Below are 25,132 nucleotides of genomic sequence, written 5' to 3'. Positions count from 1 at the left end.
ACACAAGGTTACAAAATGCTTTACATAATCACAGTGCAGAGCAGATAACTTTTTTTCAACTGTGACTTATCCCATAGAGTTATTCTCTCGTAAATTCAGCCGATCAATAAACAACATTTCCCATGTTCCCAATCTGCTTCATTATCAGTCAACTTAGATAAGTGCCTGCTGCTGTTGCTGCTAACTCAGAGCTAAATGGGTGGGCTCAATTCAACATTAAGGCATAGCCTGTGCTTTCGACCGACAAAAATAAAAAATCACACTTGGGCCTAGATATCGACCAACTGCATAACAATTGCTGCGCAGTGCTAACGCGCAACTTTGGTCGACCCCAAACCCCTCAAACGTGCAGGAGGTTTGCAGGAAGTGCGCTCATTAGGACATTCTTGGGGGGATTTTTCCGAGGGGTTTATTAAGATTAGGAGTCTTCATGCGTTTTCACGTGAAAGAGCCTTTATAAGGCGTCATTTTGGAGGAGTACGTGGTTCGCCGAACATCTGGGGGGGGAAAAAGGACTTGTTACTGTTTACTGTTGTAGAGTAAAGTTTAATTTGTGCATCTCAACATGGCAGCGTATACATTACCGGAGGGATTCACGGATTTTGACATGTTTACTTTCGGAACAGCTCTTCTTGTTGGGGGTAAGTGGAGCGTGCTCAGGAATTCATGTTTGTACCAAATTTAAAGGGACAGTAACCCCTTAAAACTCCTGTTTTCATAATAAAATGTTCGGTAGTTTTAAAAGCTCAGCATGCACCCTTCATGTACGATTAAAATATTTACATCAAGACTATTAAAGGCCCTATTTATTTTGGTTGTATGACTGGCTGGCAGGATTTAATGGCAACCTTTAATTTAATGGTAAAGTTTATTATGTCATGGGAAAGTATGACTCTCTTTTAAACTCCACATTGTTTTAAAATCAGTACTGACATTGTTGCTGTAAATCGTATTCATTGTTGTTGCTTTGTTTGTCTCTATCCTTCTTCTTTCTGCACCTCCCTCTGTCCCTCTTTCCAAGCCCAACGCAATCTTAACCAGATGATTGTTCAACATGAGTCTGGTTTTGCTAAAGGTTTCTGCCTGTTTCCTTGCCACTGTAACTTTGCTAAATGACAAAATTACTTTATTTGTGGAGCACTTTTCTAGACAGTTGTACAAAGTGCTTCACAGAAGATATTTAAAGAGATGCTCACAATTGTATAATCAGAAACAGAAAAAAAATCAGACATTAAGTAAAACCAGAGCCATGTAAAAAAAAAATGAAGGTAAAAACATTAAAACATAAACGTTGCTTATTGCTGTGCTCATGGTGGATTAAAGTTGGGTCTTTATAAGATAGCAATGAGTGAAGTCTTTAACCTGCTCTTTTAGAATGTTTACACAGTGCTTTTTGTGAACAGTTTTTAGATACTATTTGTTGTGAATTGGCACAATATAAATAAAGATTGATTCATTGATTTTGATTCATTTTCAGGAATGCTAGGGTTCTTCCTCAATGTGATCAGCATCATGTCCTATCTCCGAGTGAAGGAGATGAGGACGCCAAGTAACTTCTTCGTGTTCAATCTTGCTGTGGCCGACCTCAGTTTGAATATAAACGGACTTGTAGCTGCGTATGCCAGTTATCTCAGGTAAAAGGCAGAAGATGCTGTACTGTATGTCACATCCACAGGTGTTTTTTTTCATGGTGTGGATTCTACATTTCTTACAGCTGATGCAGTGTTTGACATTGGCCAGTGGGTATCAAAAGCGTAATAAGCCTTTGGGTTTCATAATCAAATCCACTTCACTCACTGAGTGGAGTTCACATGTCTTAAGCCAACATGCTGAAAGTTACATCAGAATCTAAATTCATACAGTATAAAGCAACATTAGGTCATTTTTTTGGCCTGTTTAAACCTCTTACATATTATATGTGATTCACACTTTAAGCATCACAAGGGTCAGATTAACACACTAAGCCCCCCCCCCCCCCCCCCCCTCACTACTCCACTGCTCTTGGTGTATATGTTGTGTAAGCACAAATTAAATCAGTTATACCATGTCAGTGCAGAAACTGAAACATTAAGTGCTAAAAATACCCTATTCTGTCAGTGTGTGATGTGTTTTAGTAGTGCATTCAGAGGTTAAGATGTCAACAAGGAACCTTAGGGGATGCAGTGACTGGCTTTATGTAAGAAGGCACAGAAAGACAAAGCTGAGAGAAAACAAGTTCATTAAGAATGTTTATTTATCAGAGGTCAGACTTTGACCTCATTAGGATATACAGTAGACTATAGGGGGTAAGATTAATGCTTGGCTAATTTAGCTTGGAATAAACAATGTTTTTAATTAGCAGTGAAAAATCTGTCTTTTGTATATGTGACTAATGTTTCTTTTTTTTTTTTTTTTTTTTTTTAAATATGACCAACAAACCTTCATTCAATAACAATGATACAAATGTTGTTGTGTTTTCCAGATATTGGCCGTTTGGTGTAGATGGATGTAACTATCACGGCTTTCAGGGGATGGTATCCATCCTAGCGTCCATCAGTTTCTTAGCTGCCCTCGCCTGGGACAGATATCACCAGTACTGCACCAGTGAGTACAACATAGCACCACTTAGTTATGGTGATGTAAACACATGTATGGGTTGCGTTAGTATTAAGAGCTGCTTTGATTAATACATGAATTGACTGAAAGACAATTTTATTATTAATTAAAATTCAGTTCATGATGTCAGTGTTTTTTGGAGCATGATTATCAATCATAGTTTTCTGTCAGTTGCTGAATCCGTCTGCTGATGTGAGGGTTTGCTGCTTCTTGTCATTTTGTAAGTGGAAAGTGTCTGATCAGCTGATTTGACAAAAGAAGCTCTATTGGACTCACAGATGAGCTTATTCGTTCAATGCCGAAGATTTTATAAAGTCAACAAATAGTCTTCAATAACAATAGTTACATAAATCAATAACAAAAATGTTCAATAGTTTTTTACCCTGTGACTCTCTGATCAACATGTCTGACACGCCTCCTCATTTCAGTTCACACTTTCCCAGCATTGATTTAAAAATAAAAGACAGAATAAACTCACTTTTTTTCTTTGGTTAGCCAACAACATGAGGTTGGCGGTGATATGTTGAAAACAAGTCAATGAATCCAGATTTGTATTTAATTTTAACTATTTTTTTTGGAGTGTTTGGTTGAACTCCTACTGCATTCACGGTTCCACACAAATAACGTTTTACTGTAAATTATGAGAGTATTTGGAGACTAATCTGGAATAATATCCGATTACTTGTTTCCATCTCGATACATTAAATCATTTTGTTTTGTACTGTTTATAGCTACTTTTGGTGTTTTTGTTCCTCAGGACAGAAGCTCTTCTGGAGTACGACTCTGACGATGTGCAGCCTCATCTGGATCATGTCGATCTTCTGGGCTGCTGTTCCTCTCATGGGATGGGGCGTCTTTGACTTTGAGCCCATGAAGACCTGCTGCACGCTGGACTACACCAGAGGGGACCGGTACAGTTGAGAGAATATAGGAGTGATACTCAAACTAGATCAGCTCTACACCGGGTTAAAGGCCATTGTTTCTGTTGATCTCTTTTCCACAGGGACTATGTGACCTACATGATAACTCTGGTGGTGCTCTACCTGATGTTCCCGGCTTACACCATGTGGTCTTGTTACGATGCCATCAACAAACACTTTAAGAAAATCCATCACTACAGGGTAACTGTGCTGCAATATTCTCTAAATCTCTTGGAAAGGAAAACTCTTTTACTAGGAGTATGGTTGAGTTGAGGTTAGCTATATTTTGACAAATAAGGAAGAATACTGTGAGATCTAGGTTGTACTTATACAAACACTGAAAACTGAAGGGTGGTAAGTGTGATGCAAATACAGCACGTTGTGTCTCTCTACACAGATTGGATGTTTTGTGAATGATAAATCTTCAGATTACTAAAAAAAAATGCATGTTTCATATCTCCAATGACGCATAAACTGTTGCTTTCCAGTTTAACACCAGTGTGCCCTTGAGGGTGCTGCTGACGTGTTGGGGTCCCTACGTCATCATGTGCATCTACGCCTGCTTTGATAACGCCAAACTGGTCTCTCCAAAACTGAGGATGGTGAGCATTTATTACTTTCATTCAATCATATTACCGTAGTTGTAGGAGACTTAAGTGTTGACTTCCTTGAAAGGTTACATATTAGTCTTTAATTACTTGTTTATGTTTTTTATTGTATTGTCAATATTTAATTCTTAAATTTGCAAAAAAGACAGCTAAGTCTGCCGAAGTTAAATCTCTTGTGTGTTAAACATACCAGGCCAATAAAGCTGATTCTGATAAAGCTGATTTATTCCTCGGTCTAATAATTATAGAATCTACCATTATTTCTACGACTGTTTCTCCAACATTATAGTTATTAGGTTAGCCACAAAAATCATCAATTTTGAAAGAGAAAACAGGCACATAAACATATTTTACACTTTCATTCATGTTGTGCTTAACCTGTGACCTACGACACTGTGAACAGGGAGTGCATGTCTGGGTAACAATAGACTTTACAGACATTTCTCATGAGCTCCACTTTAGTTTCACTTCCAAATGAAGTGATTGAAATAATCCTGCTGGAATTTTGGGTTGCTCATAATCTGTCTGAGATTGTGACCACTCATGTCTCATGACAGGTTTGGACTTTGTTGTGATTATATACCTGACAGAAATCACAGCCACAATAAATTAGACCATTTGAAAGGTATAGTCGGTTAGTTGATTTTTTTTTTCTTCTTTTTGTCCCAGGTTCTTCCAATTCTTGCAAAAACAAACCCCATCTTCAACGCTCTCCTCTACACATTTGGAAACGAGTTCTACCGAGGCGGCGTTTGGCACTTCCTCACCGGACAGAAGATTGTTGATCCGGTAATCAAGAAGAAATAAAAAGGAAAATGAAGGATGTTCAGGCACACGTCCAATGCCATCAGTTTCTCTTCTTATAGGATGGTCATAGTTTTGGTATTGTGTTTTACACGTAAATGAGCCATGAGTTATCAGTGCAGTTGTCATGTTTTCACCTGTGAACAGTTGGTAGGTCGCACAACTTCTACTGTAGCCTCAAAGCAGATTTGTTATTCATCCACGTTTAATTATTGCATTCTTTTTACTGCGCCATGTGACACAACTCATAATAAACCCTTTGAGTTGCCACTTTTTTGACTCTACACACAACCTACTTTTAGTTGTTTTTTTAACCTCAATAACTGAGCTGCTGTAAATAAGACGCTTTCTTTAAACAGTGGAGAGAGACGTCCTCTCACGACACGGCTGTCTCAAGCCTTAACTAAGCTGATTAATCAATTGTTTTTTGTTAGGAAGACAGTGTGAGGTGATGTAACTGCTATATTTAGAGAGGAAGCATTCACTGTGTTAAGACTGTATTATTCAATTATACTGGAGACAACACCTGAGACAAAGTCGTCCCATTTCTGAGTAACTGGTTATTTATATGCTCAGACCGATCAATAATGAAACAGATGTTGTAGTTTTGTGCCTCGTGATGGAGCTACTCGTCGCAACTTGATGGCGTTCAGGTTAAATTTCCCTGATGAAACTGTTACAGCACGTTTACCCTCTTGACACTTGTACTGAAATGTATAAAGAAGAAATGCAAAGCTCGCTGTTGCGTTAAAAAAAAAAAAAAAAAAAAAAGGAGACTGGTCTTGTCTTTATTTCAGTTCAATCATCATTGAAGGGGCCATGTACCAAGCATGGCTTATCTGAATATCAATTTTAATGAGCCGCAATAAAGGAAGTGGTGAAAGCTTTAGAGAACATAAACATACAGACTACAGAGCTGTCACCTGTGAGCAGCTAAATACATGCACTCCAGAAATCTGCGAGGAGACTGACGTCCAGGAAGTATCAGCAGGTGGAAATTCTCTAAACACCAATAGCATGAAATAGCAAAGTTATCCAATGTAGTCTTTTATAGACCAAATACCTTGAAAACGAGCTATGTTCAAACCATAAACTGTAAAAAAAAAAAAAAAAAAAAAAGAAGCATGTCATGCATAACACATTTTTGAATGTTTGTTTTTGGCATTTCAGTTTCTGCCATCTTGTTTTCGTTTTGTTTTGGCTTGGAGAGTCAACATTTGGACAACCATGGACAAACCCAATCACCCACTACAAAACACATCCAACGCTCATGTTTGACAATTTACCAAATGAACATTTTGTTACTTGAAAGACATGAGTATAAAGATTGAGACTTGAGATTAAAATGCTAAATAAATAAATTTAGCATTAAACTAGATAAATTAGCAATGTAGCTTATTCCCTTTTTGAACTATGTGCACTTATTCTAAAGAGTCCATGATATCAAAAAAAAGTAAATGCCAGCATGCTAAAAAGTTAAATAAAAAATTGGACGTGGTTAGATTTTACCTACTTAGCATTAGCATGCTGCTGGTAGCAAATGGCAGTCACTCTTACCTGTTCAGCAAGGTAGACTGCTGTTATGTAACAAAAAAAAACAAACAGTGGATTAAGTTGAAATCTTGTGTGTTTGTAACTTACTTAAAATGTATGTGATAATGAAGCTAAAACTCAATGCTGTTCGATGTTCCTCTAGCTCTTTTATCAGTTGTGTGTTTGACATAATCACCTACTTCCTCAAACTTTTGTGATCAGGGGTTTTCTCAGGAGAGTAAAAGTACTACAACAGATTAGCTTCCAGTTCTTGGAAAAAGGAATGCCCTTTGACTGATTAGCCCTACAGTGAAAATGGACCACAGGTGATTACGAGCCACTGTGTGCGTACTAGTGATCTAATTCAGTCAGAGCTGAAGATAGAAGCAGCAATAATAGCAAAAAGCTATCAGGCAGACCGGGAAACGTCATGTCTTCTCTCTGAGCTTTGTTCCAACACACTGTACACAAAAGTAATTACATAAACAACAAGGAGTTACCTTTTAAATTGGCATCAATCCACAGTAGGTTATGAGGTGAGGGTTATCCTGGCCTTTAGTGCAGAAATGCTAATGCGTGTGTTTAATTTAATGCTACACACAAACAGCTGGTACAGCAAATAAAAACAGACTTGTCCCAGAAAACCTTACTCAGGATAAAGCCATAGCACACATGGGTGGGCACGTGTGACATGTTTAGAGAGATTTAGTTCAACAGACACAGACTTTAACCATAAGAATAAAATATCCAGAGCCGTAGAGAGAAATTTTAGAAATGAAGGGATCACAATCCCTCAACTGTATCTACAACTCAGTCACACACTTTTATAATCAGGCTACAGTGTTTCTGTAACCTCAAATGCTCTCCTTTTGTTTTAGACAACCTTTTTGTTCATAAAATCACTTTCCAAGAGTTTTGCAATAAATTTAAGAAAATTCACATAACAACAAATCCACCAATAGGAATGGACTATTTGGACGCTACTTTGAAGAAGCGCCCATACAAAAACAATGCATATGCACTATTTACATTCATTAGGCTTCATTCAACAGTACAAACACAAAGTCAACAACATACTTGGGATTATTATTTTTTAATTATTTAACAACATTTTTGCTGATGGTGACACTTCCAAATGTAAAGATTTGTGTCATTTGTTTTTTAACCCCATAATCCCAGAAATGATGGTGATTTAATCACCCAACACAATACAAAATGAAGCTTTGTTTATTATTTTGTGTTATAGATTTGTAGATTTGTGTTGTAGAGTGCTGCATAAATGTTGTTCACTGCAGCTTTCATTTTTACAAAACTCATAATGCATAAGATTTTTTGAGTGATGGATAATGCTTGAAGAGCACTTTCTCTCATATAAAAATGATAATCTGTTAGAGTGGTGAGTGTCCACTCCTCAACCACAATTTTGTACAAAAAAAAAAAACAGAAGCAAGACAGACTTTACTGAGTGAGCTTTGAAGCTCAGAGGTCAACTAAGTAATCTATTGATGCATAAAGTTTGAAGTAAATTATTAACTTTGTATTGCTCAAAAAGAGAGTAGTTTATGTTAAACGATATCCTCATAATGATTGACTTATCATGCCTGTGTAAAGGTCAGCCCAGGTCAATAAGTAAATCTATTGATCAGAAAAGAAAACATGACACATACAGTCACAGGTCAGTTTGGAGGAAGCAGACAGGTCACATGACAAAAACAATGACATGACAAAACATGTCTGCTCATGCTTTTCATTCACCAAACATTAGCTGAGACTTCACAAATAAAGATAAACATGTTTACTGTAGATTTTTCTGTAGATTTGTTTATAAATAAATTGACTGTTACAAATTAGAATCTGGATAAGCTATTTACGTCACTTGCCCATTCACGGCCTGTCTAATTTATAAAGCGTCTCTTCTATTGTCTTCCCCTGTGAGGACAAGGCACCGTCTATATCTGAGGACAAAGCTAATACTTTGAACTTGTGTTTACGGATGCTGCCAAGTCACTAGAATTAGTCAGCAAAGATTTTCCAGGTTATCGCATATCTGCACTGCTCTCATATATAAAAATACATGTACTTTTTTATTTGAATAGGGACCAATACAAAAACATAGATCATAGTGTTTTTTAAGCCAAAGCTAAATGACGACACTCGTCCCTTGTAGTACTACATGGATACGGTTTGAGACCATGCAATATAAAGTGTTTATATGATGGCTTCCACTGTGCCAACTCTCTGTCATTAGTGAAATTGGGCAGTTATTTCCTGTGGTGTGTTAATCCTCTGCTTGGTGAATTAATGTTGCCATTTCTGCATCAAATTATCCAACAGACTGGAAACACCCCGCTTCTGTCTCTGTAATCATCTTAAGTGTTGATATCAACCAAGACAAAAAATGTGTTCTCTTGGCTGCAGTTGCAACACATACAGTAAAAACATCTGCATCCTTTAGTGCTGGCGAAAATTCACATTTAGTTTGAAATATATTGTTAAATACATGTAAGTTGTTCAATAAAGTACAACAGCTTTATGCATATGCAAAGTACAAATGGGACATGATTCGAGTGTAATATTCAAAATAAATCAGTAATTCACCAGTAAAAAAAGAGTTTCACAAATCTAGTAAGAACTATATAAATTGTAATTCCTTGGGACTTTAAAGAGTTAAAAAAAAAGTGATGATAATACATACTATATATTGATTTCTAAATGGAAAAGTAAAGCATTAAGGCTAAAACATTTGCCAAATCATTACAGAGAAAAGATTCTTGTGATGCTTGTGTTTTGTTTTGTTTTTTGCACAAGAAAAGGATTTTTATTCCTTCACTGAAATGATGTCAGTCCTGTGTTTTGAATCTTGTTGGGTTTCAGTAGATCGTGTATGTGCAGGTCTCTACCGCCCTCTACTGGGCGGTAGAGATGTAGGTACAAAATGTAGATCCAGGAAAGAAATACAAATTAAACAGACAGCCCAATAGGTCTCAAAAGCCAAAAATAAAACGTGGTTAAGCTGTACAATTTTAAACTTTAACTCTGCATTGCAACTTTTTTATATATATTTGTCCTTTGTTTATTCCAATTAATTTCATTTACATGATTTTTATTTGGACATATTTACAGATTTAATCATTTCAGTGACTTTTTAATTTTCTATTTTAAATTTCTTTTTCTCTGTCATGATGATTGTGTTGTCTTGTGTGAAGCACTTTGAATTGCCTTGTTGTTGAAATGTGCTATATAAATAAACGAAAATTACTATGTGAACAGGATGAACAACTTTGTTGCATTGCTTTTAATGACGTCAGACATTCTGTAACTTTTGTAACTGGACCATTTTAATTGGAAAAGCTCTTACGGTGTTTGTGTGGATGCTTGCATGTATTTCCACAGGGTGTCGCCAGTGTCCTGTATTCAGTTCCCCATATTCCGTGGGTTTCGGGCACCATACTACCTCAAGATAAAAGAGCTGTGTGTCAAAGTTTTTACATAATTCACAGTGTGATTGACATCATTTGGTCTCAGGGAGTATTTTTTTAATGTTACGGGAGACTCCTCTCAGGTTTGTTTCTCATATGTGTATGTAGTAATGGGAGCTGTCCAGTAGTTATGTGGTCCTGAAATGTGTTCAACTCCCGTCGTTGTGAGTAATTCATGGGCTCTTAAACATTTTTAAAGATTTTTTTTCTTTTTTACTCAAAGTGTTTATGAAAGTTCTGACTCTATTGTCACAATTGTGCAACTATTATTTGAATGTATAAAGCCTCTGAGCCAGAAGTCGGATGACATATACTGCTAAAGCCCACACCGTGTCTACTATTTTTGCCTCGTATTTCGATTTTGATTTGATAGATTTTCTTTAGTAACGGTGTAGTGGTGCAGATGGACGTGCGTAAATGAGTTTGTAGGATCACTGGATAATAACAACAGAGAACTCAGTCACACACTGTACCTAAAGAATAAGAAGGCTTTTTTTTTCTTCCATGCACTTGTATAGGGCTCGTGCTGTGGTGCTCTCTGGCTCTTATTGGTTGAAATTATTGCTGCCATGGTTGGAAAATTAACATAAAAGAGGCAAGTGGCGAAGGGATCCACTTGGGGGCAAGCTGGTGATGCGTCACAGCTCTTGGTGAAAAGAGGAGACAAAAAAAGGACTAAAATAGCACCCAACCTGCGGGTTAATGTGCACCAATGGCCACGAAGCCACTCGTGGTCTCGGAACTGAGCGCAAGAGTGCCACAGGTGACGGGATGCATGGGCACACAGATGAGAGGGATTGCGCGTCTTAGATGTTGCAAATAAGTAACAAAAATCGCTCCAACCAAAGTTTGAAATGTAAGATTTCACGATTTGAATCCTCTTTGTGTGCACTGTGTAGAAACTCTACGCTTTAATCACGTAACTTCTCGGGAGATCATGAAAAAGTGTCGGGATGTGGCTCAGACGAGGACAGGTTGAGGAAGCTGAGGAAAGAAATCTGCACCGATTAGGCAGCCAAGTTCCTCTTCTTCGCCGCTCCCTTTACGCACAGGCGAGGTGAGGACGAAGAGCATCACATCAATGTAAGGAAGCATCAATGAGTCATCCGAGGTGCTGAGAGAGCGGCAGCACACAGGACAAGCACAAGGACATTTATTTTTTTTTATCTTGAAACTTTTTATTTTTCTAAACAAAAGCACACCATGGATGAAGAAGGGGGATCATCTGGACTGGTAAAATCAGCCGCAGTTAAACTGTCCAAGATGGGTGAGAAAACCAAACAGTTAGGTACCGCTATTAAGGATCCTCACCAGCAGAGACGGATCATATTAGTGATTGTTTGCGTTGCTCTTCTGCTGGACAATATGCTCTACATGGTAATCGTGCCAATTATCCCGGACTATCTTGCAGAGCTGGAGAGTGAGCAGTCAGAGCACGTCCACGTAGTGATGCATCCAAACTCTTCAGCCAACAGCACAATCCAAGACAAAAGCAACAAGAACAATTTAGATATCCAGATAGGAGTACTTTTTGCGTCCAAAGCCATCCTGCAGCTCTTAGTAAACCCGCTTTCGGGGACTTTCATAGACCGCGTTGGATATGACATTCCACTTTTAATTGGACTCTCTGTTATGTTCTTTTCGACCTGCATTTTTGCGATTGGGGAGAACTATGCCACTCTGTTTTTCGCCAGAAGTTTGCAGGGTCTGGGGTCTGCATTCGCGGACACCTCCGGGATCGCTATGATTGCTGACAAGTACACGGAGGAGGCGGAGAGGAGCAAAGCGCTCGGGATCGCCCTGGCGTTCATCTCGTTCGGGAGTCTGGTGGCGCCTCCTTTCGGGGGAGTCCTGTACGAGTTCGCGGGGAAGAAAGTTCCCTTCATCGTGCTCGCGTGCATCTGCCTGGCGGACGGCGTCCTGCTACTCACAGTTATCAAGCCGTTCTCCAACAGGACTAGAGAGAACATGCCAGTCGGCACCCCCATATACAGACTCATGATCGACCCGTACATAGCTGTGGTGGCCGGGGCGCTCACAGTTTGCAACATTCCTCTGGCTTTTCTGGAGCCCACCATAGCCAACTGGATGGAGACCACCATGCACTCCTCTCAGTGGGAGATGGGGCTCACGTGGCTCCCGGCCTTCTTCCCGCATGTCCTTGGTGTATATTTAACTGTTAAATTAGCAGCAAAGCATCCAAACTTGCAGTGGTTCTATGGAGCCGTGGGCATGGTTATAATAGGCGCGAGCTCCTGCACAGTCCCCGCATGCAAAACTTTTGGGCAGCTAATTGCGCCTTTGTGTGGCATCTGCTTCGGCATTGCGCTTGTTGACACGGCGCTGTTACCCACTCTCGCCTTTTTAGTCGACGTGCGTCATGTCTCAGTGTATGGAAGTGTTTACGCTTTAGCAGATATCTCTTATTCTGTCGCATATGCCATGGGTCCTATAGTTGCCGGACAGATCGTGCACAATTACGGCTTTGTACAGCTCAATCTGGGGATGGGTCTTGTTAATGTGCTTTACGCGCCAGCTCTGTTGCTGCTGCGCAACGTGTGCCAAATGAAACCGTCCTACTCCGAGAGAGATAACCTGTTAGATGAGGCTCCACAGGGGCTATATGATACTATCAGAATGGAGGAGAGGAGGGCGAAAAAGAAGGGCTACAGTACTACAGGGAACTGTCTGCCTGTAGATGAAAACGGGTTCGATCCATTCAAAGCACAGCGGTCTTTGTCAGAAGAGTCGTCCGGTCCGGAATACACCTAGACCTTCCCCGCCTTGTATGAAACATTCCCCCCTGGAGAGATTTAAAAGGCAGGTTATAGTCAAGTAACTTAAAGTTTTCTGTAAGTACCGATGTGCAATATAAACATCCTATCACCAAAATCAGACAGCGTGAGACGTACAAAGTGTTTTGTTTTTCTTTTCTTTTTTTACTGTGATTTATTGTGTCCAAAAAGTATGTGTAGTTTGTCATGGACGTGTAACTCGAGTTTTGTGAGAGATCTATCAGCTACTGTCGAATCATGGTGTTATACTGACTATTGTAAAAAGATATAAATAGATTCGTGCGCGCAACAATAGTATATGGGACCAAGTTTAAGCAGCACACACCCCCTCCCCCCCTCACACACACAAACAAAAAAATAGCCTCTATTTTTAGTCTCTGAGGAAACTTTTTTTACTTGCACATCAAAGGCCTGATTTTCTTCTTCTTTTGTTATAAATGGTGATTTTAAACTTTGCAACAAGTGGGCCTGTTAATTATACATTTTATTTTTCTGTTGTTTGAAATTAAATATATTATTAAAAAATAGATTTTGTACATATGTGGATATATGCACAATGTAAATTGTCAAATCATAACGTGGACCTCTGCAACAGTGTGTGTGCGTGCGTGCGTGTCTTTATGTTTGTGCGCGCGTGAACGTATGAATCATTGTCAAAACGTAGCAAATAAAGTGTCCTGAAAATGAACAAATATGTATTCATTTATCAACTGTTGTTTTAATAAATCTGTTTGGATCTGTGTGACGGCGCTGATTTTCCTCTTTTTCCTTGCCCCAAACGAATAAAAACAATATTTAAGTGTAGGAAAAAAAAGAAATTGATTAGATTAAATGTATATATTTTTAATCATGAAAGTAAACAATCCAATGACAAGAATTAATAAATTATTTACATGACATAATTTATGAAAGTTGAATTATTATTTTTAATTCAGGCTGTCGTGATAAGACAAAGAAAGTCACAGCGCACATTAAGAATAAACACGAAAAACACAAATGTATTCATTAACCGCTATAAATGTATATCAACCCTTAAATCATGATATCAGCTTCAAACTGGGGGGTTTTCGGTACGTGCGCACCCCAGGAGTTAAAAGTGAAAAACTTCAGAAAACGTCAACGAACCACGACTGTCGAGCCCCACGAGCATCACCAAACCCATGAATGACACAACAACTAAAAAAGACTTTCACTCCTTTATAAATTATTATCGGATGTGGGAAGGGGGCTGAAGCAAGCTGTTAGATAATATGTTCCGCGAATAGATTTCGATGGGAGGAGTTTCTTGCCTCGGGGGGTGGGGGGGGGTGGGGGGTGGGGGGGGGGGGGGGGGGGGGGTAGGTAGACGCAAACACCTTCAGCATCTTTTCCTGGGCGTGCTTTAATGTGGAGTCACAGCCTTATGGCGCTGCGAAGGGACGGGGGAGCAGACACGCGCCCGCACCGAGCTCTACACTAATATGGGATTTCATGGTGTGGACGTGGGAGGCGAAGTGAACTGCCAACAAACACTTCTCTGACCTCCTGATTGGCGCTCTGACCAGGTAAGACAACTTTTTAAAGCTTTACAAGTTGTTTAACCTGCAAGAGCCTGGCTCAGAAAGCGAGGACCATTTTTTCATCAATAAAACTCGTTCAAGAGTACACAAAAGTTCACTTTGAGATTTAGTCTTAAAAAGTTTACAGTCTGTAATGCTTTCATTAAAACGAACTTGCCTCGTTCACTGCGAACGTTCATGAAAGGTGTTTCAGACAATAGCCTATTATTTCTGAATACTTTAAATCAAAGTATTTTCTTTCTATTTTAAAAGTAGTTTTTGTTCTAGGAAAATGAAGCTCTTAAGACAGAAATGGAGATGAAGGGAGGTTTCAAGATGCACGTCTCTGTGCATCGGTGAGCGGTGAGGTGCAGCTGGAATTCAAGGACATGCAGCAAATTACATTTGGGAAAATGGTGAAGAATGAAGCTCGCTGGTTCACTTTTAGACATAGATGTGTGCTTACATTTGTTACTGAGCCTAAATTTATTTATATTTTTTTGCCCCTGAAATGTCTCGTTACAGGTAAGGCTAAACTCCGACTGTCTGTGGGAGGTGTACACTTAATTCATCTGACAGGACTGGAGTGCAAAGATGTCAATCATGGAGAAACAGACCGCCAGAGACAGTGAAGTAAGAAAACTACTTGTATTTTCTGTTTACTAATCCGTTCATTCGTGTTTACTTCGTTTGTTCACTTGTTAACGATGAGCGGGTTGGCTGTTCATGTTGCTGAAGTTGACAAACAAATGACGCTGGATTTCAGTACCACGGACAGCGGCAGTTACACCTGCGCTGACTGACCGCTAGGGGCGAAAGTGATAACAGGCCTTTTTTTCCCCCTGGAGTGGTTAGGAATGTTTTTTAAAAATTCTGACAAATCAATAGAATTTAATAATCTTTGTTAAAGGATTTAATAAACGTATAAACAGTAGTGTGATTGTGGATAGTATGATGATGGGCAGTGCAGTATCTTACTTGTATTTTTTTTTTTTTCAGGGACACATTTTATCACTTGTGAAAATAAAATCTTCAAAGTCCCTGTTTCCAGAAATTCACAGATATACAACTCATTTTACAATTATGATATCCTGGTCAATTTGACCATCTTGGGTTACTTACAGGATTATGCAAATTTTCTCCCATCAGACAGAAAAAAAGCATCAATTTGCATTTTCTGTCTTTAAAAAAACAAGAGTGTTTTGAAATCCCACAAGACAACGGGACTTGGAAACACTCGAAGCATTGAGGATGAATTATTTAATCACTTTCTAATAATAAAATCATAAAGGAAGATGTGAGGGAATTACCCCTTTAACTAATGAACCCTCACTGAATCATATGAAAGACTTGCAGCTTTTCTTCATCACTCATTATGACCAGCATGTTATTTGTATGACATCAGATGCTCCCAAAGGTGCCCGTGCCCCCCTTGAAACAAACCCTTGACATGTACCTGAAGTGCGTCCAGCACCTGGTGAAGGACGAGCAGTTTAAGAAGACGAAGGCGATCGTGGAGAAGTTTGGGGCTCCTGGAGGAGTGGGAGAGATTCTGCAGAAGAAGCTTCTAGAGAGAAGGGACACGACGAACAACTGGGTAAAATCTCCGACATTCAATATAAACAAACACAGCTGTACTAGGTGTGTGAACTGTAAAAGGGGAAAAAGACCCCCCGCCACCCACCCCTGTATCAAGAAGATATTTTGTGTTTTATTAAACCTTAAAAAGTTGTTTTTATTCATAACATTACTTTAAAGTCATTTAAACTGAATTATTGGTAAGTAATCATACCTTTTCTTTTATAATTCCTCCTGATTAAAATCCAATTGAATCCAATTTGTTGCTTTTACAAATTTGCACAGCTTCAGTTTTTTTTGCAATAATTACCATAGATATCAAATGCTGCACCTAAAATTGAAAAGAAAATTGTGAACTCATTCACAAGAGTTGAAAAGAGATAAACTTCTGGCAATGAGGATTTATTGGAGCCTCTTGCTTGTGCTTTTTTTCCTCCCCTTCAATCTCTCCTCCTCCTGCATCTGGCTGATCGCTCAGTCCACAACTCATCCAGCTCAGTGAAATCTATCACGCTCCCACTCTCTCTGACTCTCTGCTTTCACATGGCAGTGATACACTGTCATGGTTTTTTTACACCACTGCACACAGGTCTCCTCTCGGTGTAATAACTCTGAGTCCAGAGAGCTTAAAGAAGCAACATTTGTCAAAAAGTCTCTCTCTTTGTTTAGGTGTATGAATACTGGCTGGAGGACATGTACCTTAACAACAGGCTGGCTCTACCTGTTAACTCCAGTCCCGTCATTGTGTTTCCTAAGCAGACGTTCAAAGAACACAAAGATGCTCTCAGGTAAGTAGGGGACTTTTGATGCCTCCTGTTATGTCTGTAAAAAAAAAAAAAGGTTTCACTTTTTAAACTACTGCTTCCTGTAGAGGTCATCAAGAATGAAAAATAAATTCTTTGCTTTAATCACTGTCCGAAGAAAATAAATAATAATATGGGAGATGTAAGTATCTGCAGCAGTCTGCAATGAAGCTTTATAGCAGAAACTATTATAAATGGATTCTATCAAAGTGGGCTTGCTGCTTGTTGCTTCGGACCTGAAGTCCAAAACCCAATCAAACGATCAATCAAAAGATTATTGAAATAATGAAAGGATTGTTTACATATTGTGACTCTGCAGTTGAACCTCACATCACAAAACTTCATTTCATGCAACAATTCCTCGAGTGCACTAAACACCAAAGATTGATGGTTGTGGATTGCCTGAGATTATTTTAGGGTCGATGTTTTCAAAGGCAGTTGAAGTAGAATGGGGCAACGGCATGGCTTTCATTGCTAATGAAACAAAGTGTGCAGTATATCACTCTCTTCTGTAGTCACTAACATGCTTAATGTTCATCTTCTCAGCAGTCTTCTGATTAAGATCAGACTTACAGACATGGACAAAATCACAGGCATCATCTCGGTCAAAATCTCGGCCTGTTATTAAATGATTCTGTGAGCTCCTCCAGACATTACACCGGCCCCTCCAAACCCTCTAATTCAACATGAGCTTTTGTCAGCTCGTGCCGCAGTAACTGAATATTTCCAGAGCACTGCAGCAAGGGAGCTGGTTATCTACTGACACGGACACTTATTAGATTGGGAGTGACAGGACCAAGCTCTCCGCAGAGACTGCTAGTCAGGCCGCATTTAGGGGTGTGGTGCTCCGCGGCCGCCTCCTTTGTATCGATCTGGCTTTGGATGTAATAACATGGAGACAAATGACAAACAGCACAAGAGCTGACAGGCCTCTGTGTTTTCCCTGTATGCCCTCACCGCCCACTTAGACCGACTCTCTCTGTCTCTCTCACTAACACAGATAAACACACACTGCTCGCCCACTGTATCCCAGTGATTAACCATAATGTGGTTACAGTTAGAGATATGAGAGTATATCCAATCCTAATTACCAGCCTTATGTCGTGTATTTTCTGTTATATGGTGAATTTAGCGCCCCGTTTTTCTGATTTCAAACTTGTTACTCCTTTAAGATTTGCTGCTCGTCTCATCCAAGGAGTGTTGGACTATAAGGCTCTCATTGATGCGTAAGTTTAACCTGTGCTGGATCATAAACAAGTGAAATAGAAAGTGAGAATCCTCAGAGGTAATTGGAAAATTTGTAATAACGTCTCTAAGGCGTGCCCTACCAGTGGATTTTGCCCGGGGCCAGCTTGCCGGGGCTCCTCTGTGCATGGAGCAGCACTACCGCCTCTTCACCTCCTACCGCTACCCGGGGCTGAAGACAGACACGCTGAAGGTCCAAATGAAGGCAGACTCCTCAACGCCAGAGCACATCATTGTGGCATGCAAGAATCAGGTCAGGACACGGAACTGTGAGGACACGTTTCACACTTCATCACACTTCTAACATTAGATAATGTCCTGATCGTTTCAGAAAAATAGTAAGTGAGTGAAAGGATGTTTTGTTAGTTAAACACCTATGAAAAAAACATTTGCTTTGTTTGAATGATGAACTCCTTTTCCCACAGCCTGGATGTAGTTGATTTACCACTAAATGTAGCAATACAGACCTCTAATACAGATGAACTGAATTAGATTTTTTGGGTTCATTTACATTTAAAATGTAAAAGCTGTGACAGCAGACATATTGTCTACTCTGTCAAGGCGTCATCTTTCTGTTTTGCGTTGCTTAAAGAGGCATGACAATTTGCATCTAAATGTAAAAAATCAATAAAAACCACTTAATAAACTTAATAAAAGTGCTCAAAACAAGGCTTGTTTTTCCAGTAACAGCCAGGAGGAATAGTTAAGCATTTAACTCTCATAAAATGCTTAATTACAAAGTTATCTCAAAGGACCTCAGGAGGATAAGCCTGCCTTCATTAAATAAGTAAGCAGAGAAAAAAAATGCAAAAATGAACGATAAAAAAATGTTCCTCATTGGAAAAGTACAGATCAGTGGGCTTACATTAACCAAACTATATATTCCTCCACATCTTACCCAACCTTCATACATGAATGCATAGGAAAGTCTCACCATGCACTGCTGCCTTTTAGTTGAGTTTAGCTTATTAGTTTAGTTGTACATGTATAAAATAATCTCATAGAGAAGAGATGCTTCGTACCAATTTCCATCTGCAGTCCCCGGGCAGGTCAACGCAGAATACATACACAATACAATATAAGACATAAATTCACATCATATCACAATAAACTTGTGCCAAGACTCCTATAGACTCCTAAGACTTGTATATTTCCAGTTTTTGATTTCAGATAGCATTGTGCTAACCAATTTAGGGTTGGGTTTGCAATTGTTGTCCTTTATACTTTGTGGACTGTTGATTATATGGTTATATATATAGTGAGTTGTGTTTCTCTCAATCTAAACTAGTCCGCAGCTTAAACCTTTGTCGAAAGCCAGCCTGTCTGTGATCATTTTTTTGTATGTGTATTTTAACCTCCAAGAAGTCTTCAAGCCCTGATTGATAAGCCTCTAAAGAAAAATCATAAAGGTTTTAAATCCCAGCGAACAACATCTGCAGGTCTGCAGTCTGAGGCTATTTGGATTACATTTAGTTCACGGATTGTGCCTTTAAATTACCGCAGACATGGAAGAGCAGGAGCTCTCACCTGCAAATGGTACTATCAATCTGGGACTCATGAGTGTCTGTCCCTATGGAGATAAAGGCTGTTTACCTAATTACTGCATATTGAATCTGCCTCTTTGCTTCCTGGAGATCAGTGTTTAACTTACCACAGAGGATGAGCCAAATAAAATAGAAATAGAATTATTTAGTCACTACCAGTACAACTGTTTAACAGTTCCTATCAGTGCAAACATAGGGACAATCAGGAAGCAAAGACCTCTTTCTAAGTATGAGATGGACTAAATGAGAACTGTATCATTTTGTCTTCTATTTTTCCTCTGTAGTTTTTTGTGCTGGAAGTTGCCCCAGACCATAAGCAGCTCAACGAGACAGAGATCTTTACCCAACTGGAGAAAATCATGAAAATGGCAGAAAACGCTGAAGAGAGACTCCCTCCTCTTGGTGTCCTGACCTCTGATGGAAGAACAGAATGGGCTCAAGCCAGAGATGTTCTCACAAAAGGTCTCAACATTCACATGCTTTTTTTCCGGAAAAACTTTGTTGAGGTGTTGAACGAGGACTTTTAAACAAACTGACACATATCTCATCCATGTCCAGATCAAACCAACAAGGACTCTCTGGCCCTGATCGAGAGCTGTATGTGCGTGGTGTGTCTGGATGAGCCCTGTGGTCTCCAGCCCAGGGACGCCAACAGGGCTCTGATGATGCTGCATGGTGGCGGGCGTGAGAAGAACGGGGCAAACCGCTGGTATGACAAGTCAATGCAGGTATATGACAGCCTTCAACACTCCTTTCTTTCTTGAGTGTGGCGTTTGATCTGTTGGCTAATCCTCCTCCTCGCAGTTTGTTGTAGGAATGGACGGGTTTTGTGGAGTTGTGTGTGATCATACTCCACTTGAAGGAATAGTTCTGGTGCAGTGCTCTGAGTACGTGATGAAATACATGTAAGTCAGCTCATTGAGGCAGGTGTATTTACTGGCTTCTATTGTTGTAATTTAAAGGTTTTCCTAAAGGGTCTATGCTCTAAGTTTTAAATGTAATTCTAATTTTAACTCCACTTGTTTTCAGTTGTTGTTATGAATCAGTCTTCACTTCAGTCCTTGCCTTCTTTCAGTCATGATATAAGTTGGCTGTGACTGTCAAAGTCAATGCAGTTTTGACGGCAACTCCACTGATTACCATTGTTCCAGTGGTTGCTGCTGACACCAACATGTTGTTTTTGTCCTGAACAGAACAGAGAGTCCTACCAAGATGGCAAAAGCATCCACCGTCAGAGAGCTTCTTCCTCCAAAAAAGCTGCTCTGGAAATGTAACGCACACGTCCATGGACTGTTGACAGCCTCTGGAGACAGACTTCAGAGGTATGACCATCCCTATAAGCATATCAAGGACCAATTTTGTCTTCGGACGTCAAGTCTCCTAACTTTAACACTTTCTCCATCAGGCTTGTGAATAATCTCGACATAGATGTTTTCAAGTTCAACGCTTACGGGAAAGACTTCATCAAGAAGCAGAAGATGAGTCCAGATGCGTTGATACAAGTCGCCTTACAGCTTGCATTTTTCAAGTAAAAAAATCATTAATGATCTAAATCTTCACTGCTGTTTTTTTTTAGATATGCTGATTTGGCTGAGATGATGTCTTTCACAGATGCACTGGAAGGCTTGTGTCCACTTATGAGAGCGCGGCCATTCGGTGTTTCCGAGAGGGTCGGGTTGATAACATTCGCTCAGCCACCTCCGAGGCCCTGGCTTTTGTTAAGTCCATGACAGATGAGAGGGTCACATACACGGTGAGTCATTTTTCTCACTTTGACCACAATTACTGAGTAACTCCCACATCAGCCAGAGTAAATGGAACAGGTGTGAGGAGCCACCAAAGATGGCGCTCCCATACAAGCAGATGATCTCCCTGCAGATTTGACATGTCTAAGGAAAGTTGATTTATTGGCTGTGCTGCTCCCTTTGTGCACGTGAGCAAAAAATATCCAGAGTGAAAAATGATTCGACAAAATGTTTCTTCACTTCTCCAACAGGATTCAGAAAAAAATAAGCGACTAAGGGAAGCAATCAACGCCCAAACAAGTTATACAACTGCAGTAAGTATTTTAATGTTTAGAATTAACTACTTGACATGGTGTTTAGATGTTGTTTCACTCAAAAATCGACCAAGCACTTATTAACCATGCATTTATGTCTCTAGTGAATATGTGGTCCAATCAGTGACATTTCGCTTGGCTTATCAAAGACCAACAGCAGGAGGAAGAAGCTAAACTGGCCCAATCCAACAGTGAAAACATAGAAACCTAGCAACCAGCACCTCTGGAGCTCTCTAATTAACACCAATTTTGAGGACTACTTTTTGGCTTGATCAGTGGTTGGTGGAGTCTTGCCCTCCCAGTGATGTTTTCAAGCATCCAATGTGGGAGGGAAAACCCAGTACTCATAGCCCCTAACCAAGAAAAAGTCAGGCACTTAGTCCCAACTCCCACCATTAACCACAACATGGGGTCTTTAAACTTCTGTTTTTTGGACAGAATTTGAGATTCAGAGCTTGCAGCCTATATCAGGAAAATAGTTAGTGCAGTTATAGTTTATAGTTTGTGCAGAAAACCCCTAAAAGAAGTAAATTAGAAGTTATTGTCCCAAATCTCTTTAAGGCACAAGCACAGAAGGTAACATATTTCTTCATTATATAATGTAATAGATCTCTATACTAATACCAGGGAAATGTAAAAAAACAATTGCACACATAAGCACAGAGCCTGTCATTATTGCTTACACAGCGGCTATAATTGAAGTCAATTCATGATCTCTAACCAACATATATTTATTTTAAAGGCTATTACAGGAATGGCCATAGACAATCATCTCCTTGGACTCCTGAGGATCTCGAAGGAGCTCAAAATGGAGAAACCTGAGATTTTCTGTGATGAGACGTATGTGTCCAGTAACCAGTTCATCCTCTCTACCAGTCAGGTAACGTTGGATACATTTCTCACGTTTTCCTGTTTCGTGTCTTTAAGGTTAATCATTATCATTTTGTCTTTGTAGTGGCTCAGCATGAAGATACTAAAAGAAAGAAATAAGTTTAACACATACAAAGTAGAGTCCAGTTTCATCTGGTTAGATTTTTTTGTAGATTTGAGCAACTTCTGAGATTTGACTGTAATTAGCACAAAGATGTGCAGCAATAAGAAAATCCAGTTCAAAAGGTGTAAAGAAAAAACTCATTCATTGGTAAAACTTTATAATAACCATCATCTATAAAGGGTAAATAAGGGTAAATAGATAGTTAATTAACCTTTAGTTAATAGTTATTTACTGTTAACAAACAATGAAATGATGGTTAAATGTTTTTTTAATGATTTGTAATGCTATTAATGATGTTTTATTAACAGTTTATTTATGCACACATTATAACATTTTATACACTTTATAAAGTGTTTGTTAATGATAAACAAATGATTAGTAAACCTTGATGATGGTTTAGAAAACATCTATAAACATTACAGAGACACATGGACCAGACATTTGTTAATGGTTTGTAAATGTTTTATGTTTTTAAGTATCAATTAGCGTTATCTGAATGGTTATTGTAAAGTTGGAACTGAAGCTTATAATCCCTTACTAATGCTTTATAAAGCATCTATAAACATGTTTTAAATAGCTCATTAATACTTTACTAATGGTTTATAATTTGTCTACAGTCTTTATCTGGATGGTTATTGTAAAGTTGGAACTGATGTTTATCATACTTTGTAAATGCTTAGTAAATACTGTGTAGAGCGCCCATAAACAGTTGGATGGTCATTGTTGCCGATTCACTGAACTCTACTGTAGTCTTTTACACAGGGACTGATAAAAGCAAAAGTGCAATTCACAAAAAAACTTGAAAAAACAATATCACAAGGCTAATTAAAAATATTTAGTTTATGCTTGTGTTTGTGATCCTCACAGAGGGCCCATTGCTTCCTGTCTTTGATAATTAATTAGAAACCCTGCCTGACTCATCATCTGCCCTCAGCAAATATACTGAGAGAATCCATTTATCAGCTTTGACTTTCCTAAAAGCACTGAAACCAAACTTATTGCAAAGTGCATTGTTTAAGGTGTCTACATAAAACAGTGTGAAGATATATACGCTCACTGCAGAATAAATTGACAGCACTGTGATCAGTAGAATGGGTGGTGCTTGTGTAAGTGATGTGAATGACGTGGTGTAAAAAGGAGTCTCTTGTGTACATTTTACTTGAGGGCTGGCAGGAAATATTCTGGGCAAGGTTGGGGGGAAATTTTTTTCTGTTTGTGTTAACACATTCTGTTCATCCTGAAAAGTTTTGGAAATTCTCAGAAGTGTGTGTATGGTTGAAGATACAATACAAATGTAATGATTACTAGAAGATGATTCAAATTGCTGGTTGAAAAATCATAGCTGATTAATGTCTCTCAAATACCGACAATCTTACCGTCCTTAAGATAAACTGGTCTAATCAAGACTGTGTCCTCTTGTTTCCAGGTCCCCACCACAGTTGAAATGTTCTGCTGCTATGGCCCGGTTGTACCTAATGGCTATGGCGCCTGTTACAACCCGCAGCCGGACCACGTTCTGTTCTGTGTGTCCAGTTTCTGGGAAAACACGGAGACCAGCTCTGCGGTTTTCGTCAAAGCCCTGAACGAGGGCCTGCTGGAAATCAGGGATCTGTGCAATAGAAGCTCTGCTGCTGCAAGCAAGCCGGCTGATGGCGGCCAGAGAGCTATGCAGCCTAAAAAATCAGGGAAGTAAGCCATACTGAGAAACTCAGCTGCTACACTTCACACTTTTTAGTCTTAGACATTAGCTTGGTCGAGATTTGCTTTGTGTGTCTTTGTGGTCTGTGCAATAGTGTTCATTAAATGACAAAATGCGAAGCCTTAAAAGTTCATATGTAAATATCAAAAACTGTGAATGAACACCAGAAAACAATTCATTTGTTTTGGATGTGTGTAGACACCAGAATGATTTGGGGTCCAACAGTGACTCTACTTGACTCAGTAGACAGTGGTCTGCTGCCTTTAGGAAACTTAAGCCATGCCTGCTTTGTAGCACTGATGTGAGGAGTAACTCCTTTATCAGAGAGTGAATCAAATGAGTGATCTTAATGTAGAACTTACACCTGTAGACTAGTAACAGAAACATTTAAAACAATATCCGCTTCAGTATATTAATGCGACTTACAACAATCATCACATTGTGTAAATGTCATCCTGCAAACCTATCCATTGAGTGAGTGTGCCAATATGCTAACAACAAACTGGATCATGCGTACAGTAGTTTAACATCTATTTTAACGTGTAAAACTTTTGGGGGGGTTTTGGTTCATTTTGCAACTATTGACATTGTAAGGTCGCCAAAGAGTTCGTCTGTATATGAAATCTGTCTGTGTAGGCACTTTATGATATTTATGTAAAGAGTAGAATGGATAAATGTTAATGTGGCTAGATAGTGTGTATACAGTGAAAAATACATGCTATGGTTTCATTGGCACATTCTATAATGTAGCAATAGTAACAAAAAAAAGTGTGATGAACAGTGTTATTCTGAAGTAAAATAGAGTTTAGTGGTGACCGAGGCATACCACTGTGTTCTTGTGTATATAAGTGCTTTTTATCTGCACTTAGAGGTAGTATAAGGGGATGGATGGATGTATCGTAGACTTTGTGCAATAATCATATAAAAGCAAGTGCAGT

At 39.2% G+C, this 25,132-nt stretch overlaps 3 protein-coding genes across 3 annotated transcripts; all 3 read left to right on the top strand.

The window, feature by feature from the left end:
• The first annotated feature begins 186 nt into the window (after positions 1 to 186).
• Positions 187 to 5,200, top strand: rgrb (retinal G protein coupled receptor b). Its single transcript, XM_079372489.1, has 7 exons — positions 187 to 641; positions 1,478 to 1,634; positions 2,462 to 2,583; positions 3,353 to 3,506; positions 3,599 to 3,716; positions 4,004 to 4,117; positions 4,793 to 5,200. The coding sequence occupies exons 1-7, from the start codon at positions 566 to 568 to the stop codon at positions 4,928 to 4,930; spliced, it is 879 nt and encodes a 292-aa protein (XP_079228615.1). The 5' UTR covers positions 187 to 565; the 3' UTR covers positions 4,931 to 5,200.
• A 5,398-nt stretch (positions 5,201 to 10,598) lies between these two features.
• Positions 10,599 to 13,477, top strand: LOC306817228 (putative vesicular acetylcholine transporter-A). The gene has a single exon (XM_079333946.1). The coding sequence runs from the start codon at positions 11,143 to 11,145 to the stop codon at positions 12,709 to 12,711; it is 1,569 nt and encodes a 522-aa protein (XP_079190072.1). The 5' UTR covers positions 10,599 to 11,142; the 3' UTR covers positions 12,712 to 13,477.
• A 660-nt stretch (positions 13,478 to 14,137) lies between these two features.
• On the top strand, positions 14,138 to 24,927 carry chatb (choline O-acetyltransferase b). The gene is made up of 15 exons (XM_079333800.1): positions 14,138 to 14,278; positions 14,798 to 14,905; positions 15,678 to 15,869; positions 16,520 to 16,638; positions 17,826 to 17,879; positions 17,971 to 18,151; positions 19,727 to 19,904; positions 20,001 to 20,170; positions 20,247 to 20,347; positions 20,636 to 20,764; positions 20,848 to 20,970; positions 21,054 to 21,195; positions 21,439 to 21,501; positions 22,244 to 22,381; positions 23,922 to 24,927. Exons 2-15 carry the CDS (start codon positions 14,867 to 14,869, stop codon positions 24,186 to 24,188), a joined length of 1,896 nt encoding a protein of 631 aa, XP_079189926.1. The 5' UTR covers positions 14,138 to 14,278; positions 14,798 to 14,866; the 3' UTR covers positions 24,189 to 24,927.
• The last annotated feature ends 205 nt before the right edge of the window (positions 24,928 to 25,132 follow it).

Source organism: Symphodus melops (genome assembly GCF_947650265.1).
Source record: "Symphodus melops genome assembly, chromosome: 21".
In the NCBI taxonomy this organism is placed as follows: domain Eukaryota; kingdom Metazoa; phylum Chordata; class Actinopteri; order Labriformes; family Labridae; genus Symphodus; species Symphodus melops.
Note: the sequence above shows the minus strand (reverse complement) of the source record. Positions and strands in the feature narration are given on the sequence as shown.

What these genes read in the sequence shown, in the direction of transcription:
- rgrb (XM_079372489.1), top strand. Translation starts at nt 566, where the DNA reads ATGGCAGCGTATACATTACCGGAGGGATTCACGGATTTTGACATGTTT. An exon ending in AACAGCTCTTCTTGTTGGGG is followed by an intron (nt 642 to 1,477) that starts GTAAGTGGAGCG and finishes ATTCATTTTCAG; the next exon opens with GAATGCTAGGGTTCTTCCTC. An exon ending in GCGTATGCCAGTTATCTCAG is followed by an intron (nt 1,635 to 2,461) that starts GTAAAAGGCAGA and finishes TGTGTTTTCCAG; the next exon opens with ATATTGGCCGTTTGGTGTAG.
- chatb (XM_079333800.1), top strand. Translation starts at nt 14,867, where the DNA reads ATGTCAATCATGGAGAAACAGACCGCCAGAGACAGTGAA. An exon ending in TTACAGCTTGCATTTTTCAA is followed by an intron (nt 20,971 to 21,053) that starts GTAAAAAAATCA and finishes TGTCTTTCACAG; the next exon opens with ATGCACTGGAAGGCTTGTGT. An exon ending in ATGAGAGGGTCACATACACG is followed by an intron (nt 21,196 to 21,438) that starts GTGAGTCATTTT and finishes CTTCTCCAACAG; the next exon opens with GATTCAGAAAAAAATAAGCG.
- LOC306817228 (XM_079333946.1), top strand. Translation starts at nt 11,143, where the DNA reads ATGGATGAAGAAGGGGGATCATCTGGACTGGTAAAATCAGCCGCAGTT.